Source organism: Labrus mixtus, chromosome 2, assembly GCF_963584025.1.
Source record: "Labrus mixtus chromosome 2, fLabMix1.1, whole genome shotgun sequence".
Classification (NCBI taxonomy): Eukaryota; Metazoa; Chordata; class Actinopteri; order Labriformes; family Labridae; genus Labrus; species Labrus mixtus.
The window spans coordinates 16,362,856-16,386,760 of NC_083613.1; the positions used below are offsets into that span (position 1 = coordinate 16,362,856).

Consider the following 23,905-nt stretch of genomic DNA (forward strand, 5'->3'; position numbering starts at 1 on the left):
ATAGGTTCACCCTCTCTGTCACACACTCCTCTTAGAGTCTGGTAGAGTCAGGGGTTCCCAAACTTCTCAGCTCACGACCGTTAAAGTAACAGTGCCAGAGAGTGTGGGAACCCCCCCCCCCCCCCCCCCCCCCTCTGCCCCTGGAGCTCGTTAAGGCACATCATGTAGCGCACGGCCACACACGTACCAATATGTCTATCCAAACACTTTGAACACAAAAGAACAACACAAATAAATACAACAGCTTAAAAGCCATTATATCATTTTAAACTAACTTATTCTAAGAAAGGCTAGAAGCAGATTACAAGAAATTTCCATGTATAGACTTTAGCAATGAGTGGACATACAAAACTAATAAATAGACTAACAGGTGTGTTCATCTTTGTGTGTAAAGATCAGCAGACAACTGCATTGTTGCTGTCATGTGCAAACTTACATTTAAGTATTATTACACATTGATTTTATTTTCATTTCACTCAATAATAGGGCTCTATTTGAAATGAATTTGCCTTTTTGTATATTATGTTATTGGGGAGAATATACAATTTGAAATTATTATTTTTTATTTTTTGGAAGGCATCTCACGACCCCCAAGTAGACCCAAATTTTGGGAACCACTGTGTTAAGAGTATGAACAGCTAACCTCAGAGTGTAACGAGACACGGACTGTTTAAAACACATTTTATTCTGTCTGTTATTTTACTTTAATAATCATACAGCTCCAACAATTCTTAACAACATTCTCTCAACTTCCAAATAAAATATTTTCATTTAGATCTTTGATTTTCACAAAATGACAACTGGTTAAGATTACAAAAAGATGCAGAACATGAATAATGCAAAGAAAAAATGTTAATTTTTAAACAACAGATTAGTGCTGTCAACAATAACATGAAAACGTGATTTATCTAGCCAGCTTAATCGACTTTCAAGCCTCATGTGCAAATTAAGACAAGAGCATCGTTCACCTTAAAGGAGCAAGATTTCAATTTGACACCTAGCATTTGAAATGGGTACTGCAGCCAAAATTAAAAACATTGAAGGGAGCTGTTGCCCCCGCCCCCTTCTTCTTCCCAGAGTCGATGTGCACGCAGGTTGCCTTGTCACGGACACTGAAGCTTCAGTGTTTAGTCAGCTCTGCATCACTCTTGAAACCTTTCCTTTTTCTAACCTCTCTCCATTTTTCAAATGTTTCTGTGATTGATCACAATTACGCCTTCTAATCAGTTGACTCTTTTTAGGAATAGATCAGAAATCAACCCCCCCCCTCCACCATGATCAAGCCCAGCAGAGACCCTGAAAGCATTCAATTGAAATGTTCGTGAGTTTTGCCCCATATGAGGAATGATTGATTCATATTTAATTATTAGTACCAGGGTCTATGCTGGTCCCTCAGTCCTTCTTAGACCCGGCCTTCCCGGTCCTGGTTGTCAGATCAGTCAGGAAACAGAGGCTGAAGTGGATCTGAGTGACGTCACAGACTTTGGACCAGAAGTGTCCCGTGAGTCTCTGAAAGATCCAGTACCGGGCCAGCGGGAGGTCCAGTAGCTTCAGGACCACGAACCCGGAACAGGACAACACCGCGAGGAGCAGGTACCTGCACGAGCGTGCGTCCCCGTGTGCCACCTGCACGCGCACCCCTTTATACACCGCCAGGAGCACGTGACCGCCCAGTGCCGCCTCGAAGCCGCGCTCGTGAAGCAGCGCCAGACCATAACTAAGGACCGAGAGCAGCTCGAGCACTGCCGCGTGCCACGCGCGCCACCCCGCGGGCCCGCGCTCTATGAAGCTGATCCACACCAGTACCCAAGCAAAGATCGGTAATGTGACCCACTGATCCAGCACTGCGGGAGCGCGCTGCAGCACCGCCAGGCGTGTCCACTGCACGGCAGCGTAAAAGATGGACATGAAGGCGAACACCTGTCTCAGGTACCTGCCCTCCTTTGGCTCTGTGACGTCGCTATAACCCAGCAGCCAGTAGAGCCCTGTAATGACGTAAAGCAGATTGACCAGAGAGTTACAGGGCATCGCTAGGAAAGCAGGAAAGTGATCCACGCGCCGCTCCGCGTAATGATCGTACTTCAAATCCACCGCCACTGCGTCAAACAAGTGGCAGCGCGTCAACACGACGCAGAACGCGAGCGGCAGCGTCACATGCAGCAAAGCGGAGAGCATCACTTCAAATCTATTCAATCTATCAAAACTCAAAATGTGAAAGTTCCTGAGAGTTTCCTGAGAGGCGGAAGTTGTTCCTGCTTCTTGTTCTTTTGTTTAACTGCAGTCACAAACACACAGCAGCAGTCGTCTGCCGCCCTCTGCTGTGCCCTACACGAGCTACAGGTGTAACAGCTGGCACTAATCCCAGTTTCTACCCTACGGTTACTACACGTCAGACACGTCATCCTGCAGCAAACTGATTTTTGTTGAAACCCTCAAACCCTTCTGTTCCTCATTACACCTTTGCAAAATGCAATAAATGCAGATCTTTCACTTTAGTGTGGACAGCAGGAGGCGCTGCTTCATTGCTGACAGCCAAACACAACTCATTTATAGAAAGACAATGTTGTTTAGTCAGAGTTGATCTCAGGTGTTTCAGGTGGTTGTGTTTTTTATTTTTCACATTTAGAGAACAAAAGGAAAAATACTCATTTTAATGTCTCATTTTATAGTTTATTTATAAAATATAACACACACACACATGCACATAAACAACATCCTCTACATTTCTTTCAGATTTTAAATATTTTTTTCAGAGTCCATACATGATGTTTATAGTAAAAGTCCGGGAGCTGCAGGTAAGCATAGACCTGATGGGTCTATAGCAAACGATCACAGATAAACTAAGACCTGTCAAGCACAAAGCAAACGATCACAGATAAACTGAGAGCTGCAGGTAAACTGAGACCTGTCAAGCCCAAAGCAAACGATCACAGATAAACTGAGCGCTGCAGGTAAACTAAGACCAGTCAAGCCCAAAGCAAACGATCACAGATCAACTGAGAGCTGCAGGTAAACTAAGACCTGTCAAGCCCAAAGCAAACGATCACAGATAGTGATGTCAGAGAGAATCAGGGAAACAATCTTCGAAATGCTTTACCTGAAAACAAAAATGAATAAAAATCCTCTGTGCTCGGCCTCCATCATCAGCTTCTTCTCTTGCTCTTTTATCTCCTTTTCGTGCCACCGAACCCTGACAGACAAACAACACAATGAGTGTGAGTCAGATGTACCTGCAGTATGTCTCTGTATGATGATCACCTGTAGACGTCACCTGTAAAAACTCAGCTAAATTAACACTGTAATTACTTGGTAAAGAAAAGTATTGTTTATGTGATCTGATTTTTAGTTTGTTTTCATTCCTCTTTTCTGTGACAGCCTGAAAAGTTAAAGTCATAATTACTTTTTGTTGTTGTTACTTTTATTTTATTGTTTTAAGTGATGCAACGATTACTTTAGGTTCTCAACAAAAATAACTGACAAAATTGGTTGTCGATAATTCATTCAAGTGTTTTTCATGCTGTGTCCAGACGAAATATTGTTTCCAGGGCTGAGTCTTTGAGGAGTGAGGCATCTCACATCCTTACTATCTCTGTGGAGAGTTGCATGTAAAAAAAAAAAGCGACATGAAAAAAAGCACAGCAGAATGGCGGTGGCAACACCATCGTGTCCCTCTTGAACTATTTTCACACACTGCTTAAACTGAACTGATCTGTCCTGCTGTTTTTATCAGCTACTGATACTCGCTCTACCACACACACTCAGCTAAAAGAACGGCCCTATTCATATAACTAAAGGATGCCTGTGAGATTTGTAAAGCAGACCTTGCTTATCATGGGAGCACATCGGTATTATGTGAGCATTTAAAGAGAAGATACTTTGGACACCTCACTTTTCAAAAACATCTTTGACATTTATCTCAACAGTCCAAAGTCAAGCTATGATTATACTCTCAGATGTGTTTTCAGTCCTTCACCTTAAAACCTTCCCCCGAGAACTCTTCACCTTTCTCTTTCCTTTTTTATTCGTCCACTCCTAACACAAAACAGTGGAGCAAACTCTTACCATGTTACTATAGTAACCAAACTACAGATTGAAAGAAAAGCCTCCAACTTATGTTAGTTATGTTTTGAGGCCAAGACAAAAATATTGCTTGAATTAAGATTTTTAATGGAATATTTTGAATTGAAGGAGTAATGTAGATTGTAAAGCTGATAGCGAAATAAGAGCCAGTAAGTAATTGCTCCAAAAATTAGCTTATAAATCATTTCAAGAATTGATGACTAATAATCATAAAAGTCGTTCGTTGCAGCCCTAGTTTAACTGAATCATGTGTGCGTATGAGAGCGTGTGTGTATGTATACCTGAAGCAGTGCGAGTCCCGGAGGAGGAGGGGGGGGAGGGTCCAGCAGGAGGCGCTCTGCTGTTGTTGTATGTAGGGTAGTTGTAGTTGTGGGGCCGATTCCTGCAGAACAGAAACAGAAAAAAATGTCCCAATTTGATAACACAGAAATATTCACAATAGGTAAATTCACAAAAAACACGATTAATAAGAGCCAACCAGAAAGTGCCTGACTGTCTGTGACTGTTAATTGGCTCTCACACGCTGCAGACACAGGAAGTAAACATGACAAATCTTAAGTGTTTAATAATAACAATGTTTATACTTTTATTCTTCTGAGCCAAACAATTAAACTTTTCTGATTCTTTAAATAAACTCTGCTTTATCTCCTCACTGACCTCTGATTACCAAACAGATATCCCAGCAGCCCACCGGTCCCCATGCCGCTCCAGAAGCCTCCTCCTCCTACTCCTCCTCCTCCTAATCCTCCTGTGCCCGCCGGGGCCGGTCGGCCTCCTGGGTAATGTGGTCCCTGAGTGTAGTCACTGTGGAAACCATAGGACGGGTTCCCCCCAGGAGAGCCTGATCATGGAGAGAGAGAGAGAGAGGAGTCACGATTCAGTGAGAACACAGACTCATTAAAGTCGTCACAAGAATTAAAACTTTGATTCTAATAAAAATCAAACGTTATCGATACCTGTTTGATACCACGGCAACAGAAATAGAAGTTCTAGGCACCCAATATCAGGTCATTTATTGTTTTAATGATCAAATATTACTGCACACTGTCTTCATTGCACAAAAAACATTGGCAATGTTTCCATATGTTATTGTACAAGTTAGACATTGTCTAGGAGTTTGTCTGCAATTATTGATGGATTCTCTCTTTTCCTACACTTGTCTTAAGTAAAAGACGTAGTTCTCTTAAAGCTTCATTACTTTTTGATACAATCAATCATTAAATAACGGAGATTGTATCATTTTAACAAACATGGTCTCGAAAAGTATCGAAATATCAAACATTGTGACAACCTGATCACACAGACACGCCTCTGCTCTCAGTTCAACAATCCTTTCTCTGTTCTCTTCCTTGTACCTGTGAAGTCAGGTCTGAATCCAGGAGGAGGGGGCCCTGTGTTGAAGCCTTGTTGGTTGTCATGGTAACCTTCCTGCCCTCCCTGCTGTCCCGCCTGGGCTGTGTTCCCGCTGAGGAAGATCTTGTAGACGACGAAGGCCAACACGAGTAGCACAGCGGGAACCAACAGACCTGAAGAGTCCTCACTGCCTGAACTCTGACCGCCCTGATTATGCTGATGATGCTGATGATGCTGATTATGTTTGTTTCCTTGGAAACCACTGAAGAAACTTGAGGCAAAGCCCCCCAGATCTGAGCAACACAAACACACAGAATAGAAGTTGTACTGGTGTGATGATGAAGCTTTATTAATCATAAATACCTTGCTCCCTCTCCTCTATCGCCTCCTACCTCCAAAGCCCTTGAACCCCCCTGATGACCCTTGCGTCGTCCTGCGTCCCTCCGCTGTCAGCTCCAGGGTGAATTCAAGACCACACGACCCCGGCAGGATGAAAGCATCATCAGGCTGAGTGAAGCCCTCACAGCTCACCTCGAGCCGACCGAACCTGAACGCAGCGTCCATGTCTGTCTTGCACTCCCACTGAGGTAGGGGGAAACATTAAAGAGTCACACTCCTCTGTTTGTGTGTTTATATCACTCCAACATGAATAAGGACGTTACCACAACACAAACACAACAGTAGAAAACATCATTGAGAAAACTGAGGCGAGCAGTAATATGTACAAATAAAAACAAATAAAATGTACAGACTCGGATAAGTAGTGTTGTTACACAGATGTTTGCGTGCGTTTTCTAAGCCGATACTGGATGCCTGATTTTCCTTTTTTTATTGTTCTCTCCACAATGAAATAAAGTTTTAATGAATCGTATGGATATGTTAGGTCCCACTAACTATGCTTTAAGTTGTTTTTGTTTGTTGAAGAAGTGCTGCAAGACAACTCAGCAACAACAAACATCAACAAGAAGCGCTCTGACATGAAGGTTGCGGACTTACAGATTAGCCGATTTTAAAAAATGAATCAAAAGTATCCCCCTCTCTCACCTGGACATCCACTCCATCCCAGCCTCTGTTCTGACACTGGACCACGTCGGGGATGAAGGCGTGGCATCCTGCAGAGCCTCCAACACACTTCAGCTGAGGGACAGGGCTGGAGCGCCGCGCCGCTGTGTACCGGTCTTTATACAGAGTCAGCACCTGGACGTCCCTCAGCAACACCCCACCTGCAGGTTAGATCATCATGTTAATGATAGGGCTTTGACAATATTTAATTCATTTAGAGTTATTCATTATAGACACACACACAGTAACTATGCTTGGGAGATTAGAAAGGGTTTGAGTTCAGCTTTTTAGAAACTATTGTGATGGACCTCAGCTCAACAGGTAGCTTGTCCTAGAGAGATGGACCACAGTGACTAAACCCCCCCTCCCCCCCTCTTCCGGACTTTGATCTAAAATTAGCTATTTTTGCAGGGTCATCCAAAATATCCACACATTTGCATGCAACAGGTGCAGCATGTCTTCACTTCAAGATTTACAGAAGAGACAAAGTTACTTCCTGTAAGAGGCAGAAACCTCGAGCAGAACCAGACTCATGTTGAAACTTTGTGGGCTTGGAGGGTGAATGTTTGTTTTAATATTAAGTTTTATAGTGCTGTTTTGAATAAAATAAGCAACAATTCAAGTTATTTAACTCCCGCCGTATAGCCAATGTGTTGTTGTGACGTTAGCTTCACTTTGCTAACCGGAAACATCACATTCAAAAGATAAATAAAGTCAAACAAACCTTGATCCCAGCTCAGGATATTCTCCACCAACACGAAAAGAACAAACGCGACTGTGATAAACTGCTTCATTATTCCCTCAGTCTGTTCTTTCTCTGAATAAATCTGAACTAAAACTTATCATCAACACGGAAACGTTCCACACAGACAGCCAACTCTTCCGGGTTTGCGTCATCTGTTGATGTGTGGTCAACCAATGAGGAGAGGGCACGACTTCACACCGCTCTGTATGATGTAAATAAATGAAATATTAAAACCTTTTCCCTGAGACCTCTGTTTAAATGATGATTTTCCTACATGTGTTTGCATCTTTGTTGGTTTATTTTTAATTGTATTTAGCATAGAATTTTTGTATATATTGTTTTTATTCTTTCATTTATACTTGTAGGCTATGTACTTTATACTGTTATATTATTTAACCCCTCCTTTATTTGATTTTCCATGTGCTACTGTCTGTTTACCTGAAGTAATTGTACATTATTGTTTTTGAATAAAGTTGTTATAGCTTCTTACTATTTTAGCTTTAGTCCTTTGCTAATTGTTTTGCACCAAAACACCAAGTGTAATTCCCTGTACGTGTAAATGTACTTGGCAGTAAAGAAATATTCTAATTCAGATTTTCAGAGAAAAAAAAGAAATATTCTTATAAACACAATTTCTCAATTTCTCCTAACATAAATGTTTAATTTGGAATAATAAAGAGATTAATAGCTGGGTTAAAGATAACATACTTTTTTGCGACACAACTATTAACCGACTTCTGTATACTTACACATAATTTCTAAAGAAACATGGATTAAGTTACTTTTAATGCAATAGCTACCTTCAGGATTGTTGAGGGGTGGGTTAGGTGAAACCGCAATTTAAATCAGACTTAATGGTGAATGGTGTGTATTTATCACACAAAAAATGTACCCAGAAACCACAATTTCTCTGGCCAAAGAATTTTGGAATTCCAAATTTGAACATATTGAATGGGAGTCACTTTGAAATTTTAATTTTCTCTGTTACCAACTAAATTCGACATACAATGAGAGATCAATACATTTAATATATTTAAGTAATCAGATAATTGCAAGATTCAGAGATGTGAATGATGTGTGCTTTTCTCATCCCGTCAGTAAGAATTCTGAAAGAAGTAAATAAGCCTTTCAGCACATATATCCTCACTTTAATAAACACATCACTTAAAACTGGATCTGTTATCGTTGATTAAAAAAAAGAAAAAAGTTCAACTAACTCCCAAAAGAATCACTAGACCCTAATCCCCTAGACATTTTAGACCAATTTAAAAACTTCCCTTACTTTCAAAGGTTCTTGAAAATAATGTGGCTGAATAGTTGATTGCTTTTTTTAATCTATTTAATTTTTTACAAAAATGAGCTCTTTGAGGAATTTCAATATGTGTTTATAGCAAAGCATACGACTTGAAGTGTGAAATGTTTTGCTGATTGCTGCTGATGCTTTTAGATTTGAGTGCTTCTTTTCTCCCTCTACATGCTACCCCTGGGACATATCATCCGCAGCCACAATGTGAGTGTCTACTCCTATGCGGATGATACTCAGCTGTACCTCTCTTTTGATACACATGATTTTAACTACTTAACACGCTGAACAACTGCATCCGAGACCTTAAATGCTGGATGTCTCAAAATGTCCTACATGTAAACCTTGAAAAAAAACGGAGATGATCCATATTGGCTCTTGCTCAGAAAAAGCAGCGATACCTTTCGGCTTTCTGACCCAAAATATAACTGCAAAAATCTTTGCCTCATCTTTGATGAGAACTTCAGTCTGAACCAACCTGTCAACCTAGTTGTGAATTCTTGTCTTATGAAGCTCAGGAGACTATCTTTTATCAAGGAAAAACGTGGAGATCGTCTTACATGCTTTTATTTCCTCTTCTTTAGACTAACCAACAAATCTCTGCTATAAGTTAAATAGAGTTTCATAAAGCCTCTCAATAGAGATTTATTTTTGGGCTTTTTGGGCCTTTAATGGAGAGATAGGACAGTGAATAGAGTCGGAAATCAGGGAGAGAGAGAGAGGGGAATGACATGCGGGAAGGAAGCCACGGGTGGGATGTGAACCCGGCCCGCCCGCTTTGAGATGACCACTGTGCCACCAGCGCCCCTCAATAGAGTTTTCATAGTGTTGAAAGTTAGTAGTTTTTATTCTGCTTTTCATAGCAGGTCACCCCCCCCAAAAAAAACATTTCACAGTGATGTTCTCTGAGTGATTCAGATCCAAAGCTGAAGGAACATGTTTACAGTTTGTCACACAACCATGATGTTGTTCATCTCCCACCTCTGACTGGTTTTACTGTTATCACAGTCTGAGATGAACACTGAGTGGAGCATGTCAGAGCGGTCCAGACACTTCCCTGAGACAAGAACAAAAAGACATATTACCAGCTACACTACAGAGACATGACAACATCACTGATACTTTAGAGACAAGACAACATTACAGAGACACAACAACGTTATTGTGGTCATAGAGCTAAATGGTGAAAGGGGTGATGCTGATGTGATCCACAGTATCAGTAGGTTATTCCTGTAGTATTCCTGTAGTATTCTATTATTGTATTTTTTCTGCCTTTATTTAACTTATGTACATATGTTTGATTTTTATTTTTAATAATTTTATTCCTGTTTTCTTGAGCTGCTGTAATGAAAAAAATTCCCTCATGGGGATCAATAAAGTTTATCTTTATCTTTAGGGCCATCCTGTGGTGTCAAGAGGTACTGCAGGACTACACTCAGTATAGTGTATATAACTTAAAGTTTCTTTATTTTTTCCTCAGTTTAGATAAAGACTGGTGGTATGTAAGACTGTTTGTGATGATGGTGATGAATGCGATGCATGAGTAAAATAAAAGGGCAGATATTTACCTGTTGGCATGTGAGTGAACCGATTCATATCCTGAAAACACAGAGACAAAAACACAGTGAGGTATTGTTCAGTACTGATCTGTGTGTGAGTATGTGTGTGTGTGTGTGTGTGTGTGTGTGTGTGTGTGTGTGTGTGTGTGTGTGTGGTACCTTGAAGTACTGCCACTCAGAGTACTTGTTCCCATCACATCGTGTGATAATGATAGCTGTGTCATTAGCTCCTCTAGTCAAACAGTAATTATTCTGAATCAGCTGGTTACCTTCATTGATACGGAACAACTACACACACACACACACACACACACACACACACACACACACACACACACACACACACACACACACACACACACACACACACACACACACACACACACACACACACACACACACACAGATTAATTGCAGAGAAAAGTATCAGTGAGACATCTTCTCAGTCTCAATCATTTGGTCTAGTAGTCACTGTAATGACACCAATTGGTTTGTGGACGACTATTTCGAAGCCACAAAAGGTTTGAGGTTAACAAACTTTGTTTAAACTGTCAGGATTTAAAACTAAAGAAAGGGAGGATGGCAGTCTGTTGGTCATGGATCAGATGTTTCTGTTTGACATTAACCATACATCTTTAAGAAGAAGGATCTGTTGATTTATTTTGTTTGCATCAATTAAAGTGTTCGAGGTAAAAGCTGAAGTTAATGTGATATGGATAGTAACAAAGAGCCCCTCCTTACAGACACGGGTGTTAGAGATTCCCTTTATCTAAAAGTGAATCACACAGACTGAAGCTGCTCTGCTGTTCGTTAGACAGGTCCAAACCAGACCAGAAGCTCCATGTGGGTCAGTACCTGGTTTCCCCCCATCCTGTGGCAGGGTCCGATCTCCACGTTTCCCTTTTTGTGTCCCATACTGTCGATACAGTAACTGGTCTCTAAGCCCCGGATCTACACACAGTCAAAACATGATGAACACAACTCAGAAACAAACACAGAGTGTGTCAACAAAGGTGTGTTTATGTATGTATGTATATGTGTGTTTGTTTGTACGAGTAGGGTTGTCATCATACCAGATTTTTAAACCACATTATGATTGTAGTAAAAATCAAATCATATTAACCTGTTTGATACCACTGCAGCTAAAAAAGAAAGTCATAGGCACCCAATATTGGATCATTTCTTGTTTTTAAAGTATCAAAAATGGAAACCTGGAAAAGGTTGCCAATGAATTGGTGCATTTAGACTGCTGGAGTTTTTTTCTTGCAAAAATGTAAGAGTTTATTGCATTCATTCCTCTCCGACACACGTCTTATGAAATAGACTGCAACAGTTTTTATTTAAAGTTTCAATAGGTTTTGATACTATCGATCAGTAAAATAAAAGAAATTGTATCCTTTTTAAAACATGCGGTATCAAAAAGTACTGAAGTATCAAGAATGTTGACAACCTTATGTACACGTTTTTGTGTGTTCCTACCTCCCCCCAATCCACATTTTTATGAGGTGGAGGAAAGTGTAAAGGGATGTCGTATGCGATCTCCTCCATGAACCACTTGAAGTTCTTACAGTGATGCTCCTCCCTGATGAGGAGGAAACACAAACAGTTATTAACAATCAGTAACCACTAATCAAAAGTCTGAATAAGAGAGAACAGTGGCCCAGAATTACAAGAAATGTAGTTGTATTGATAACACAAGTCTCATGTCACCCCCCCCCCCCCCCAACAAGGAACACAAAAAATAAACAGGCTCCCTGTACTTACATTTCAGCACTGGGAAAAACTGTTGTTGGGACTGCCTTATCGCCTCCACATTGACACTTACAGTAGCTCAAACTGTGGGGGCTGCAAGGCTCTTCACTAAAAGGTCACTGTTTTTTCCCTTAAACTCACCTATTAGCACGTTCTGAGCATCATGCTGGCTCACCAACATTGTGAAGAAGACCTAACCATAAGACACTGATAAGATTCGGATTCAAAAATCTGAGAAGACAGTTGCTCCTGAACTGCTCTTACACTGTGTCTGTATGTCTAAGATGTTATAAACATGGCTCGCCCAACAGGGAGGGGCTTCAGACAAGTGACCGGTAAAAAAACCAAAGACTTTTAGAGGTTTCATTTAAAGGGTATACAGAATGAATCTGTATCCTAATAATATTTGTGTGTTACCTGAAGCGTTTGAGCTCACTGATGTCTCCGTAGGCCAGCCCCCGAGTCTGAGGACGACTGGCATAAAAGTAGTCCCTATATTCATCCCACCACACCTCCACCACACGCACATAGTTCTGTTCAAATACACACACACACACACAGACACACAGACACACACAATTTAATGTAATTCATGAAAGCAAACAGAAATCAGCAAAAAGCCGACCATATCTAACACCTATGATTTATTTATTTACATTGGATCCCCATTAGTTGTTAACAACAATTCTGGGGTCCATATAAGCAAAAAACAAGACAGAAAAAACAACAACACAAAAACATGATTAATCAAATTCACAAAATTAGTGTAGCAAAGTCATGCAAGACTCTCCAGCACTCCTCCTCAGAGTGACCACCAGTTGCCTCTGACCTGCCGCATCATAGTACGGGTCATTTCCTCAATCTCCTGTCGGTCTGTCCCCTTGGATGTTTTGGCGACACAAAAGGGGGGGGGGTTCCTGTCTTCTTACCTGTGGTTGCTCAGAGATTCTCACTGTGTCGCCACACTTGTTACTTTGTGTGACACTTGAACCCCTGCCTGGCCCCTAGCTTACAGTCCACCTGCTCCCTATAGCTTCATCTGTTTCTAGAGGGTGCTTACCTAGTCCTGGACCACGTCTCCTGTCTGTTCCTGCTCCAAAATGTTGCCCTTAACATTTCTGTTTTTTTGTCATGAGTTGACTTCTGTCTGTGTGTGTCTCACTGTGAGCTGCAGGTATATCTCAGCCAAGGGTGTAACTATAGACAGTGCGGCTTCTGGGAGTGTGTCTGTCGTTGTCCAATCTTAATTCTCTATTTAATCATGTGACAAGACAGCAAGACTCCGGCCAGTTAAAGCGCAACATCGAGCAAGTCTAATAAGCTGAACACACCAAGGCAAGCCAAGCCAGCAGTCATGCCATTCAAACAGAGAAGCGGTTGCAAAAAGGGCAGGAGAGAAAAGAACAGGAGGAGAAGGATGCAAAGCTCACTAAATTTGAGACTCTTTTGAATCTCAGCTGCTTGTTGTCACGTGTCAGAACTTTGACTGTCACAGTGCTATCCATCATAATCCATTGTTCAAATAGCTTTCTCTTTGACCTCTGTACTTTCCAAATACAAAAGTAACCAAGGTTACACATTGAACTGTAAGATCCCAAGGGACCGTCATAATAGCCTGTTCCCTGCCTGTTGTTACCACCTTTCACCACTGGTCTCACTGTGAGCCGCTCTACCTTCAGAGTCGGTGATGATCCAATGTTTGCGGGCGGGGGGTTACCCTGCCATCCCTCCATTCTGTAAACATGACCGACCCGGGAGCACGGCACAAAGAGCAGCTGTCCCCCACACTGCCAGATCTACACACACGTTAAAGTACAGAATGTGAAAAATACTCTGAAACTTTATTATAAATAATAATAATAATAATTAGTGTGTATAAAGTGAAGTTCTCTGTGTGTACCTTGTATGATATTTCAAAGTTTTCTCCTCCCCAGATCTGCAGTCCTGGATCATACAGACCCAACTCAAAGAAGAAGTCTCTCTCTATAGCAAACAGACCCCCCGCCATGGCAGGAGACCTGCAGGTACACACGCATACAGTACATGTGTAAACAAATATCTCAAATTTAGTTCATGGGTAAATCCACACAGACCATATCAACTTGGTAAATACATCTTCGTCTTACTATGCTGTGTTGTTTTATTGTATGTAAGTTACACAAAGCTGTGTGTTTTCTCTGCACTTTTGCATAATGCAAATTTCCCCCTGGGGAAAATAAAGTATATCTAATCTAATAATTTATGAACTTAATAATTAAATATTTTTCTTTCTAAAGATCTAAACTATAATTCCTCCTGCCTTCCACAGCTCTTTTATTTCCACCACATGAGACAACTGTTTCACAGCAGCAAATTGGGAGATGGGGAGCTGATGATTATTAGTTTCTTTACATGACTACATAATACAGTATATTTCACTATACATTGTAGTTATGCTAAAGGTTTAAATATAAGATACCAGTTGTGCTCTAGTTTTGATCTGTTTGTCCCTGAGTCCACCCTGTCAACATCAGTCATCAGACATGTTTGTTTTGTGTACCTGTATGGCTCAGTGCGAGTCTTTCTCCTTTCTTTTTCTTTGTCTGTCAGAGGAATTCTCCTCCATGCCATGCTCCAGTCCCAGGCACCTCTAGCTAAGTTGTCCTTGTCCCCTCCACCCTGGGTCCCGATGCTATAAGTCGTACCCAGGATAGAGTCGACCAAAGGCGCCGTACACACCGTTCTGACAGAGGCGGGGTGAGGCCATGCATACAGGATATAATGGGAGTGGATGGATGTTGGGGAAGTGTACATTCAGGTTCCAAACAGGTGGACACAGACAGCAGTGACAGCACAGAGAAGTGGGGTGGATAGAGGGGTGGAGATGGAGACACAAAAGAACAGGGATGAGTGTTAGCTTGCTGTTAGCTCTCTGCAGAGTGAGTACCATTAGGCTCTGTTTATTTAAAATTGCATTCATCATCACTCCTCATCATAGCAGTTTGAAGCAGAAAGCTGAAAGAAGCTGCAAATGACCATAAATCGACCCCTTTTCTGTGAGTGTGCTCAGAGCTTGGATCAGAAAACATGAGTTAACAAAGAAAATGTATTTCTAGCTCAGTCATACTCCATACTCCACAGAAACTGAGGCAATCTTTTTACACACTACGGAAGCTAAATTCCTCACTGCAATTAGGAGAAAGTGGATCTCTGTCTCTGACTACAGTCCAGCTTTATTAAGTTTCATATCCATCTCTGATCTAACCAACCTTTTGAGTGCCAAAAGGATTTGCTTTGTGAACTTCCCCTGCTTTAAATGAGGGACATAAAAATGTCAGGAAACATGATTTTTGCCACATAATAATGTCCACTGTTTACCTTCTCTTTAGTAACCTGTAGGGATCTGTGTGGAGTCAAAATGACCTTAATTACAGCAGATAATCGCCTGTTTTCCTGTTTCCCATACTTAAAGCAATCATGAGCAATTTCATTCTGTCCGACTGAGGGGGCGTGTCCTGGTGGTAATGAAGTCAATGAATCTTCTACGATTTGAGAGGCATTCTGCTCACTCTCCTGAACACACACACACACACACACACACACACACACACACACACACACACACACACACAATATCTGTTACCTGTCTTTTGATATAGGAGCGACCAGAGGAGCGTACCAGTTGATTCCAACCTCACAGTGAGCATCCAGGTAGATTAACACCTTGAAAACAGTACAGTGTAGAGGCTAAAAACCCAGTTTGTCTATCTTGTAGAATGAGTTGTACTTCATATTAAATGCAATGGTTATTTGTCTTTAGTCAAACTTTCAGCGACTCCAGAGTTTCTTTTTTAAATTATATTTTGTTCTCAGTTTTAGGGGGAACCCCGAATAGTCAAATATTTGACACTTCATTCATACCAACTTTTTATGACACAAGGATTATTCCATTCCAGTTATATGGGGCTCAATGTCTAAAATTTTGGCAAGTTTTTCATGGGCTCAACCCACATACTCAGCTCTGCTGCTCATGTCTGGGACTGCGGATCCAGGTGTTTAATATCCCTTTATGTATCCTACATGTCCATAAAAACATGTCTTCTTTATTTTGCATATTTCTCTTCTACAATGGGAATGCTTTATCTATCTTTTTGAAAATCCATTAAAAGGGATACAAACACCGGCGTTAGCCAGTGTTACCACAGGTTGAGTTTCCTTTCTGAACTGAGCACTTTGGCGCGCTGGTTGCTGTCATCTTAAACCCAGCCGTCCAATCACAGTGCAGGAGGGGCAGAACTGAGACCTAAGATGTCACATCAGATACCACATCGGGTACCTCTCCTTTAGTGGCCTTCTTGGCTCCAATGCTCCTGGCCTGGATGAGTCCTTCTCTCTTCTCATTCCTGAACAGTTTCACCAGACCGTTCCACTGTTTGATGTATTCCTCCAGACGCTCCTTCAGGTGGGCTGCACACACACATCTTATATCAGTCAGATATTGCTTGTTCAGTCAAGAATTGGCTTTATGTTTAGTCAAGTATTAATGGTTCAATCAGACTGTACTAGTTTATCAGACATTGCTGGATGATAAATCCTTTGCACAATTTATGCTACTTTTATTTATCAGCAGGTAAGTCTGACCTTTGTTGCTGAAGTCGTCGATCAAGACGATCTCAGCCAGGTATATCCTGGGAGTCCTCTTGATCACACTGTGGACCGTCCTCATCAGTGTAGACCAGCCTTCATTATGGAACACGATCACCACACTGGAGGTCAGCAGTCTGTCGTCATAGTGCCAGTACTTACACCTGGACAGGTGAGAAACATCAGAAAAACTGATACAGCATAAAATGTGATTTCAGGTATATCAACCAATGCTACATGTCAATAACATGATTTTATGTCCCCCACAAAAATGTATTCGGTTTGTCTTCTTCATAACATCAGCTGTCACAGCAATAACAGAAGAAGAAGAAGAAGAAAAACAGATCTCAGGTTAATTATCATGTGAGGAAAGAAAACAAACCACAGTCCTGGTCCAGCAGCTTTGTATATAAATCAGTGTCTCTGAACTAGGTAGTGCGTTAGCCAAACCTAAGAGGTATGTCGTACTGTGTCCTGCTTTTGTGCAGATTAACCTGCTCATCGTAAGGAGGAGCCATGAGCCAAGCTGCTGCTAACATTAGCTTAGCTTTTTTCTAGGTTTATACCAGTGATAAAGAATATCAGAACGTCTCTGCTGGAGGTGAACACTGATCCACCTGTGTTATCCAAGACTGTCAAACCAGTTAGAGACAATATGTTCACTGAGTGAGTGAGTGTGTAGCAGACACACCCACATCCGTGTGTGTGTGTGTGAAGGATGTTTGCTGCAGGATATATTAGTCAAACACTCTGTGTTTGTAGAAGGATAACTCCACCAGTGTTAAAGATTATTCATCAATTTGTACTTGTGTTTTTACTAAATATCTTCCTTTCTTTGATTGTTTATCTAAAAGTAGCTGACCCTGCGTGATTTCATTCATCATGTTTGCTGTGATGTGATAGTGACACTCAGACTGTCATGATTATTCAGACGTTTAGACAAACACTGATCTATTAACAGTGTAAACACTGTGACTCACTCTTCATGGCGAATGTCGCTGATGCTTCTGTCCAGAGAGATCATGTCACTGGCCACCATGTTGAAGCCAAACTCTTTGATGGAGGCCTGTACGGCGTCTTTGTACTCTGGACCCAGGACGAAGGGTTTGGCCCCCTCTCCAGGACCATTAGGGACCCCTGGAGGCTCTGGTTCTTGAGGCTCAAAGTTACCCAGGATTCCTGTCTTCAGGACGGGGCTGGTGTAGGCGTGACTATGGGGTCTGAACGTCACGTACTGCTGCTGGATCACCTGCTCCTCGTTGGGCTGCTCCTCCGCTTTCTGGGGGTTGTTGGGCCCTGATGGAGGGAAAACCAGGAGCCAAAGCATCAGAACATATGATCCATCAGGTCATTGCACACCTGCTCAAGATTTCACTTCTCACAGGTGGAGTGTGAGTGCAGTCAGTGTGTTTATGGATGTTCAAGATGGAGTCTCACAATGTTTGAGTCTGATGGAGTTGAGGTCGACCTCCAACCCCTCCACATGAGGCCAGGGCACCACAGGCTTAAACTGGTCTTCAGGGTCAGCTCTGGGCAGGGCAACATTCTCCTGTAAGACCAAACTGACGTTTTAAACATAATTAACTTATTAGTATACAACATTATGGGTTTAATACAACCACAGGGGACCTTGAATCAGACTTTAAGAAGAATTCAATGCTACCTCAAGGCACATTTAAAATCTTGTGGTTATAGAGTTCATGGGATTCAGGCAAAAACATATTTTAAAAACATACAAGGTCTAGAAAAACTGGTAAAAAAAAAAGTCCTGGAGGCAGGACAGGGACCCAGCATTTCCCCTCAGGTGGTCTGTAAGCAAGGCAGGGGTGAGAAATCGCTTGACCTGTTGAAAGGAGCATCTCCTAAGGATTGGCAAGAGGTTGACCAAATGGGTAGAACCTCATGGGAGGATGACCAATCAGACAGAGCCTCTCTACAGAAGGTTGAACTGATGGATGAAACCGATCCAGGAAAGGGCCAGGGGTAGACCAGTGAGATGGAGCCTCTTGGCAGAATGAACCATGGGTTGGCCAAGGGCGCATGGTCTCTGTCTTGCAGAAAAAAGGGGACGCACACTGTTCTGTTCAGCTCCCAATGAGCAATAACTTTATTAAGGGCGTCATTTTGATCCAAAGGATCTTCTCCACGCCAAGGTCTCTATCTCGCCTGCAAAAGTAGCAGGACCTGCACTCTGGGGTTTGCTGTGTTAACTGAGGATCTGTTGAAAACAGACAGGATGCAGGAACAACGTACCAGGGGAGGGCTGCACAGGAGGCCAGTCTTGGATATCTGACGTGTAGCTTTAAATTGAGCCAGATGCTGAATCTCCTTTACACTAAAGCAGCAGGAACAAGGTTTTAAAGGTTCAGCAGCAGGATCAAGTCTTTTGCAGCAACCCTACAGGAATTGGAGACTTTTGTAGCAGCTGTGCAGTTATGGGGAGGCTGTGCTGCAGCTCCTGTAGAAGGGACTACATTTACTTCAGTCTGCAGGAACTGGTGATTTGCAGTGGCGATTCTAGAGTCATGTTGGACCCTAGGCAAACATTTATTGGGGGCCCCTCCAATCACTATTATATCCAGCAGGGTTGTGACGTTCTTCCTCTTTCAGTTTTTTACTCACAGACAGATAATTCGTCTTCATTTTCCTGAAGTGATTTTCATCAACTCAGCAAGAACAGAAGACTTTAGAGCAGCTCTGCATGACGGAATATGGGGAGTCAGGCTGAGAGTCAGCAGGAAAGGTGAACTAAGAGTCGGCCAGGTCACTGACTGGAAGGCGGGTACAGGATTCACACTGCATTACAGACAGATAGTATTTATCCATCTATCTACTGGATGGATGAACTGCCAAACTAAATAAGACATTATAATAATCTACTTTCTTTTTGTCATGATTGAACTGTCAGTTATACCTAGAACTGGAGTCTGATGTGAAAATCCAGAAGACATCAGCTGTTATAGAATCAGTAATTTAAATGAGCACCTTAACATACATAGCTATGCTTCTATTTAGACTTTCTAAAATATTTATTTCCATTTTATAAGCATAGATTTTTTTCTAATTAGCTTTTTGTAGTTCATGTGAACAACTTGCTGGAAAACATTTCTTCTCTTTCATATTCAACTGACTATGATTGAAACTATAAAAACGTGTTAACAGAGAGGGAGTAATGTTACATTCAAATCAATCAATCAATCTTTATTTGTATAGCGCCAATTCATAACACACTTTATCTCAACACACACTGTACAAAAGAGCAGGTAAAACACCTTACTCTTTGTTATATTAAGACCTAACATGAATCCATCATAAGCACGGCAGCACTAAGCAATATTTAACAAAGTTACAATGGCAAGAAAAAACTTCCTTTCAGAGACAGAAACCTCGAGCAAAAACAGACTCATGTTGGGCAGCCAATCTCCCAAAACTGTTCTGGTCTTGTGGGAGACTAACAGAGCAACAACAACAACAATGTAGAAGATTGATTTATAGCTACAAAGTCAGATATAATGGTAAAAGTATACAATTCTAAAATATTACAATTCACTTATCAGACGCTTTTATCCAAAGCGACGTACATCAGAGAGTAAGTACAACACAAGCAAGGATCTAGAAAAAAGGGAACAATGTCAGTAAGTGCAAATGATCAGCTTTGAGTCCGATGGGACACACAGGTGCTGACAGGCATTGCACAGAGGCAAAGCACAACATTGACGACAGTTTTTGTATATGTGTAGTATTATCAGTAAAAGCTGAGTATGATACAAATAGCAATATGATACAACAGCAATATTAGCAACTGTAGTGATGATGAAACAGGGAGGACTGATTATGTTAATTATAGAGGTTGAAGTTGAGCAGCTCCAATATTTACTTTAATATTTATACTACATACATACATATATGACAATATATGTAAGGCTGATATTAATAGTTGTAGCATTTGGAGTCGGAAGGGTCGATCCACAGCAGCAGGCCTTCCACACAGACATACCAGAGGAACCTAGGAGACTAGGGAGCTCATGGAGCTCCAAGGAAGATATATGGTGAGTAACCATAACTATATGCTTTATCAAAAAGTTAAGTTTTAAGCCTACAATTAAAAGTACAGAGGATGTCTGCCTCCCACACCTTGACTGGTAGATGATGCCAAAGGAGAGGAGCTTGATAACTGAAGGCTCTATCTCCCATAGTACATTTAGACACTGTAGGTACCACGATCAGGCCTGCATTCTGGGCGCGTAATGTTCTCGAAGGGTAATATGGCACTATAAGCTCTTTAAGATCAGATAATACCTGGCCATTAAGGACTTTGAAGGTGAAAAGAAAAAAATTAAATCATATTCTAGATTTTATAGGGAGCCAGTGCAGAGAAACCAATACGGGAGTAATGATCTCCTTTTCTAATTCTAGTCAGTACACAAACTGAAGCGTTTTGTACCAGCTGAATTGTCTTTAGAGATTTTAGGGCAGCTGATAAAAGAGAATTACAATAATCAAATCTGGAGGCAAAAGATGCATTAACTTGTTTTTTGCATCGTTTTGTGACAGGATCTGCCTAATTTTAGATATATTACGAATGTCGAATAGTCGTCATTGACATTTGTTTTATTTGAGTTAAAGGACATATTTTGATTAAAAAGAACTCCTAGAATCCTAACAGTGGTGCTAGATGCCAACCTGATGCCATCTAGTACAGTTATATCATTAGAAAAATTATCTCTGATGTGTTAAGGGCCAAGCACAATAACGTTTGTCTCCAAAAAATGTCTGGTCATCCAGGTCCTAATGTCCTAAATGCATGCTTCTAGTTTATATAACTGATTAGGCCATCAGGCTTGATACGTAGAGTTGAGTATCATCTGCATAACAATTCAAAAGTATGAGTGTTGAGTATGAGTGAAATTGATATGTTTCCTCATGATATTACCAAGAGGAAGCATATATAAGTTGAAGAGAATCGGCCAAGGGGGTCCTGGGTTCAAATGCATCTGTTGGTGTCATACAAAGATACCAGAGCATCTAGCGAGAGTAAATCTCCATGACAACAAGCTACCAGTTAGCTAACAGTGAATGAGAGTCTTCTGTCATCAGTCATCATGAGCATACTTGTTACTTATTAAAAATATTAGTCACTATAGAACACATTATGACCTGTTGTTTCAAGGTATATTTTACTGCCAAACTGTTAAGCTGGTAAGCGTAAATTAACTCACCTGTTTTCCAAAAGGGTTTTCCTTCCCTGCTTTGATTGACAGAGCAGACCAAAGAACCTTCAGACCCACAAATAACCATATGACCAGCATAGACCGTAGGAGAAAGCCCACCTTCAGCCTCATATTGAAGCTAACAACAGAATGAGCTAATCTAGGTTAGCTGCTAGCTGTTGCTCCTCATAAAGTCTAATCATCTGCTAACAAACTAACTGCAATTATGTGTTGCTGTGAGTTTGAACACAAAGCTGAAAACAGCAATGTAAATAATCCTGATTCTCTAATAAGACGTCTGAACTCTAGCAGGATGATGTTAATTTGTATCTCCTCTGTCTGCTCTCATACGATTTGGTCTGACTAGCTAACAGTGACAGATTCACACTGATCCTGATCCTGATCCCTGGGTTTGTGTCCTGTCAAGGATGAAGATCCAGGAGGTATGTCTGGGTGTTTGCTGTCAAACAGGAGCTCCTTCTTGTTCTTGTGACTCCACCTGTTAGCAAATACTGGCTGGCCTTGCTGGTGTTACAAGCTTCAGATAATGTGTGTATTGACATTTCAAAACTTGCATCAAGATAAGACAGAGCCTCACTGCTAATAATCACAAAATGTGTGTCACACCCAGTCAAACAGTGGAGTTTACTGTATTACCATGGACTTCTGCCAACAGTGGGCCTCCCCCAATCAGTACACACAGCAGTGCAATTACTAAGGATTCTTCTCTGTTTTCAAAAGAACAGGATGTTGGAGTACAACTTCAGGTGGCAACATCAGTGTTGCCACTGGGAAATTCCTAGTTTGGACAAATCTATTATGATACTTTGAGATCCTAGGTCAAGGAGGTCCAAGAAGGTCAAAATGTCAAGCCAATGCCTCCTTACCTTGCAGCACTATCTGAATGAGGCATAACACTGTGAGGTGGTAGTGACCGGTGTACACTTCTGGGTGGGGTTGGGGTTATCATGGCAGTACAGAGAAGCGTTGTATTGCATTCAAATTCACAGATAACACTGATGGGCTCAAGCTTTTGGATATAAACTGGGCGTGCCACAGACTCCTGCCTTATAAGGGAGGCAGGCATGTTCAGCTATGCTGTCTACGATGTCAATAATCAAGGTGGAACCAGATCAAACCTTCTCCTTCTATTGACAGTCCCTAACTTTTCCAGCCTCAGGGCTATGTGCCTGCCAGGGCCACAGGGCATGGTGAAAGAGTTTCCCTCCTCAGAACACAACACACTGTTGTGTCTTTTATGTTCTCTTTGAGAGATCTATGTAAATGGCCTATTTTGAAAGGGGGCCTAGAACACCAATGGCCAGGTTGCCACTTGTTTGCTTTCAAAGGGAGATTTGTTCCAGGACAATAGCATCCACCTTTGCCTGTTTCTGCAGAGTCAATGTTGCTATTTATAATTGTTGCCTATTAATAGCCAACAAAACTGAACATTCACAGCCTCTGCATTCTAAAGAATTTCAACATTGACATTTATTTCTTCCTATTTCCCTCATTTTGCCAACATTATATTTTAAATTGGGGATTTCCTTTTTCTCGGGCTGCGCGTCTCCCCCAGCTCGTGCCCTCTGGTGCGCTCCTCTCCATAGTGCGCGCGTCTCCTCCCTCTACAGCCCGCTGCTGCTACGCTTGGATACCTCTTGCCAGAGTATTATGTCCGATCAGACACAGCACTGGCCAGCTGTCTTGTGCGCAACAATGTGCCGAGTGTCGCGCCTGAGCGCCACAGCTCGCACCTCCTGCGCAACGTATGACAATTCATCTTCAAAAGATGGAGGGAAGAAAAGAGAGGCCCTGTTTAATGCCGAGGTTTTCTTATAAGCCAAATTTCCTTTTTGTAATATTCAGTTTTATCTGCTATATCCAATACTATCAGTATATCAGGCCCTTACTGTATTAAATGTTTTGGGTGAAAATTAAGCTGTAAGCATCACTGCAAACAAGTCAAGTCACAAGTCATGGTTACAGATTGTTGTTTTAAAATGTTTTAAAAGGTTTAAATTCAGTCTTTCTGTGTCAGACTGCAGTGATTGACTCACAGTAACAGACAGGAGGCAGCATGAGCTGTAAAAATCAGGTGTTTATTTGCTCCATCACCCCCCAAATATTAAATCTCTGCTATAAGTTAAATATTTACATCATTCAGGCCCCTTCACAAAATGATTTAGCGTCTTTACAAAGAATCTATTTACATTGTACA

At 41.5% G+C, this 23,905-nt stretch overlaps 3 protein-coding genes across 3 annotated transcripts; all 3 read right to left on the bottom strand.

Annotated features, from left to right (window-relative positions):
* Window positions 1-667: 667 nt before the first annotated feature.
* Window positions 668-2,438, bottom strand: tmem187 (transmembrane protein 187). The gene has a single exon (XM_061053152.1). It carries the CDS (start codon window positions 2,173-2,175, stop codon window positions 1,393-1,395), a length of 783 nt encoding a protein of 260 aa, XP_060909135.1. The 5' UTR covers window positions 2,176-2,438; the 3' UTR covers window positions 668-1,392.
* A 210-nt stretch (window positions 2,439-2,648) lies between these two features.
* On the bottom strand, window positions 2,649-7,379 carry saraf (store-operated calcium entry-associated regulatory factor). The gene is made up of 7 exons (XM_061053104.1): window positions 7,220-7,379; window positions 6,478-6,656; window positions 5,826-6,015; window positions 5,436-5,726; window positions 4,738-4,921; window positions 4,362-4,462; window positions 2,649-3,190 (listed from the first exon to the last, which is right to left on the bottom strand). Exons 1-7 carry the CDS (start codon window positions 7,287-7,289, stop codon window positions 3,165-3,167), a joined length of 1,041 nt encoding a protein of 346 aa, XP_060909087.1. The 5' UTR covers window positions 7,290-7,379; the 3' UTR covers window positions 2,649-3,164.
* Window positions 7,380-8,554: 1,175 nt separating this feature from the next.
* On the bottom strand, window positions 8,555-22,173 carry LOC132986536 (N-acetylgalactosaminyltransferase 7-like). The gene is made up of 15 exons (XM_061052991.1): window positions 21,697-22,173; window positions 17,915-18,026; window positions 17,458-17,773; window positions 16,475-16,641; window positions 16,170-16,300; window positions 15,477-15,556; window positions 14,394-14,576; window positions 13,755-13,872; window positions 13,528-13,650; window positions 12,272-12,387; window positions 11,582-11,684; window positions 10,958-11,053; window positions 10,262-10,390; window positions 10,112-10,142; window positions 8,555-9,600 (listed from the first exon to the last, which is right to left on the bottom strand). The coding sequence occupies exons 1-15, from the start codon at window positions 21,817-21,819 to the stop codon at window positions 9,494-9,496; spliced, it is 1,935 nt and encodes a 644-aa protein (XP_060908974.1). The 5' UTR covers window positions 21,820-22,173; the 3' UTR covers window positions 8,555-9,493.
* Between the last annotated feature and the right edge of the window lie 1,732 nt (window positions 22,174-23,905).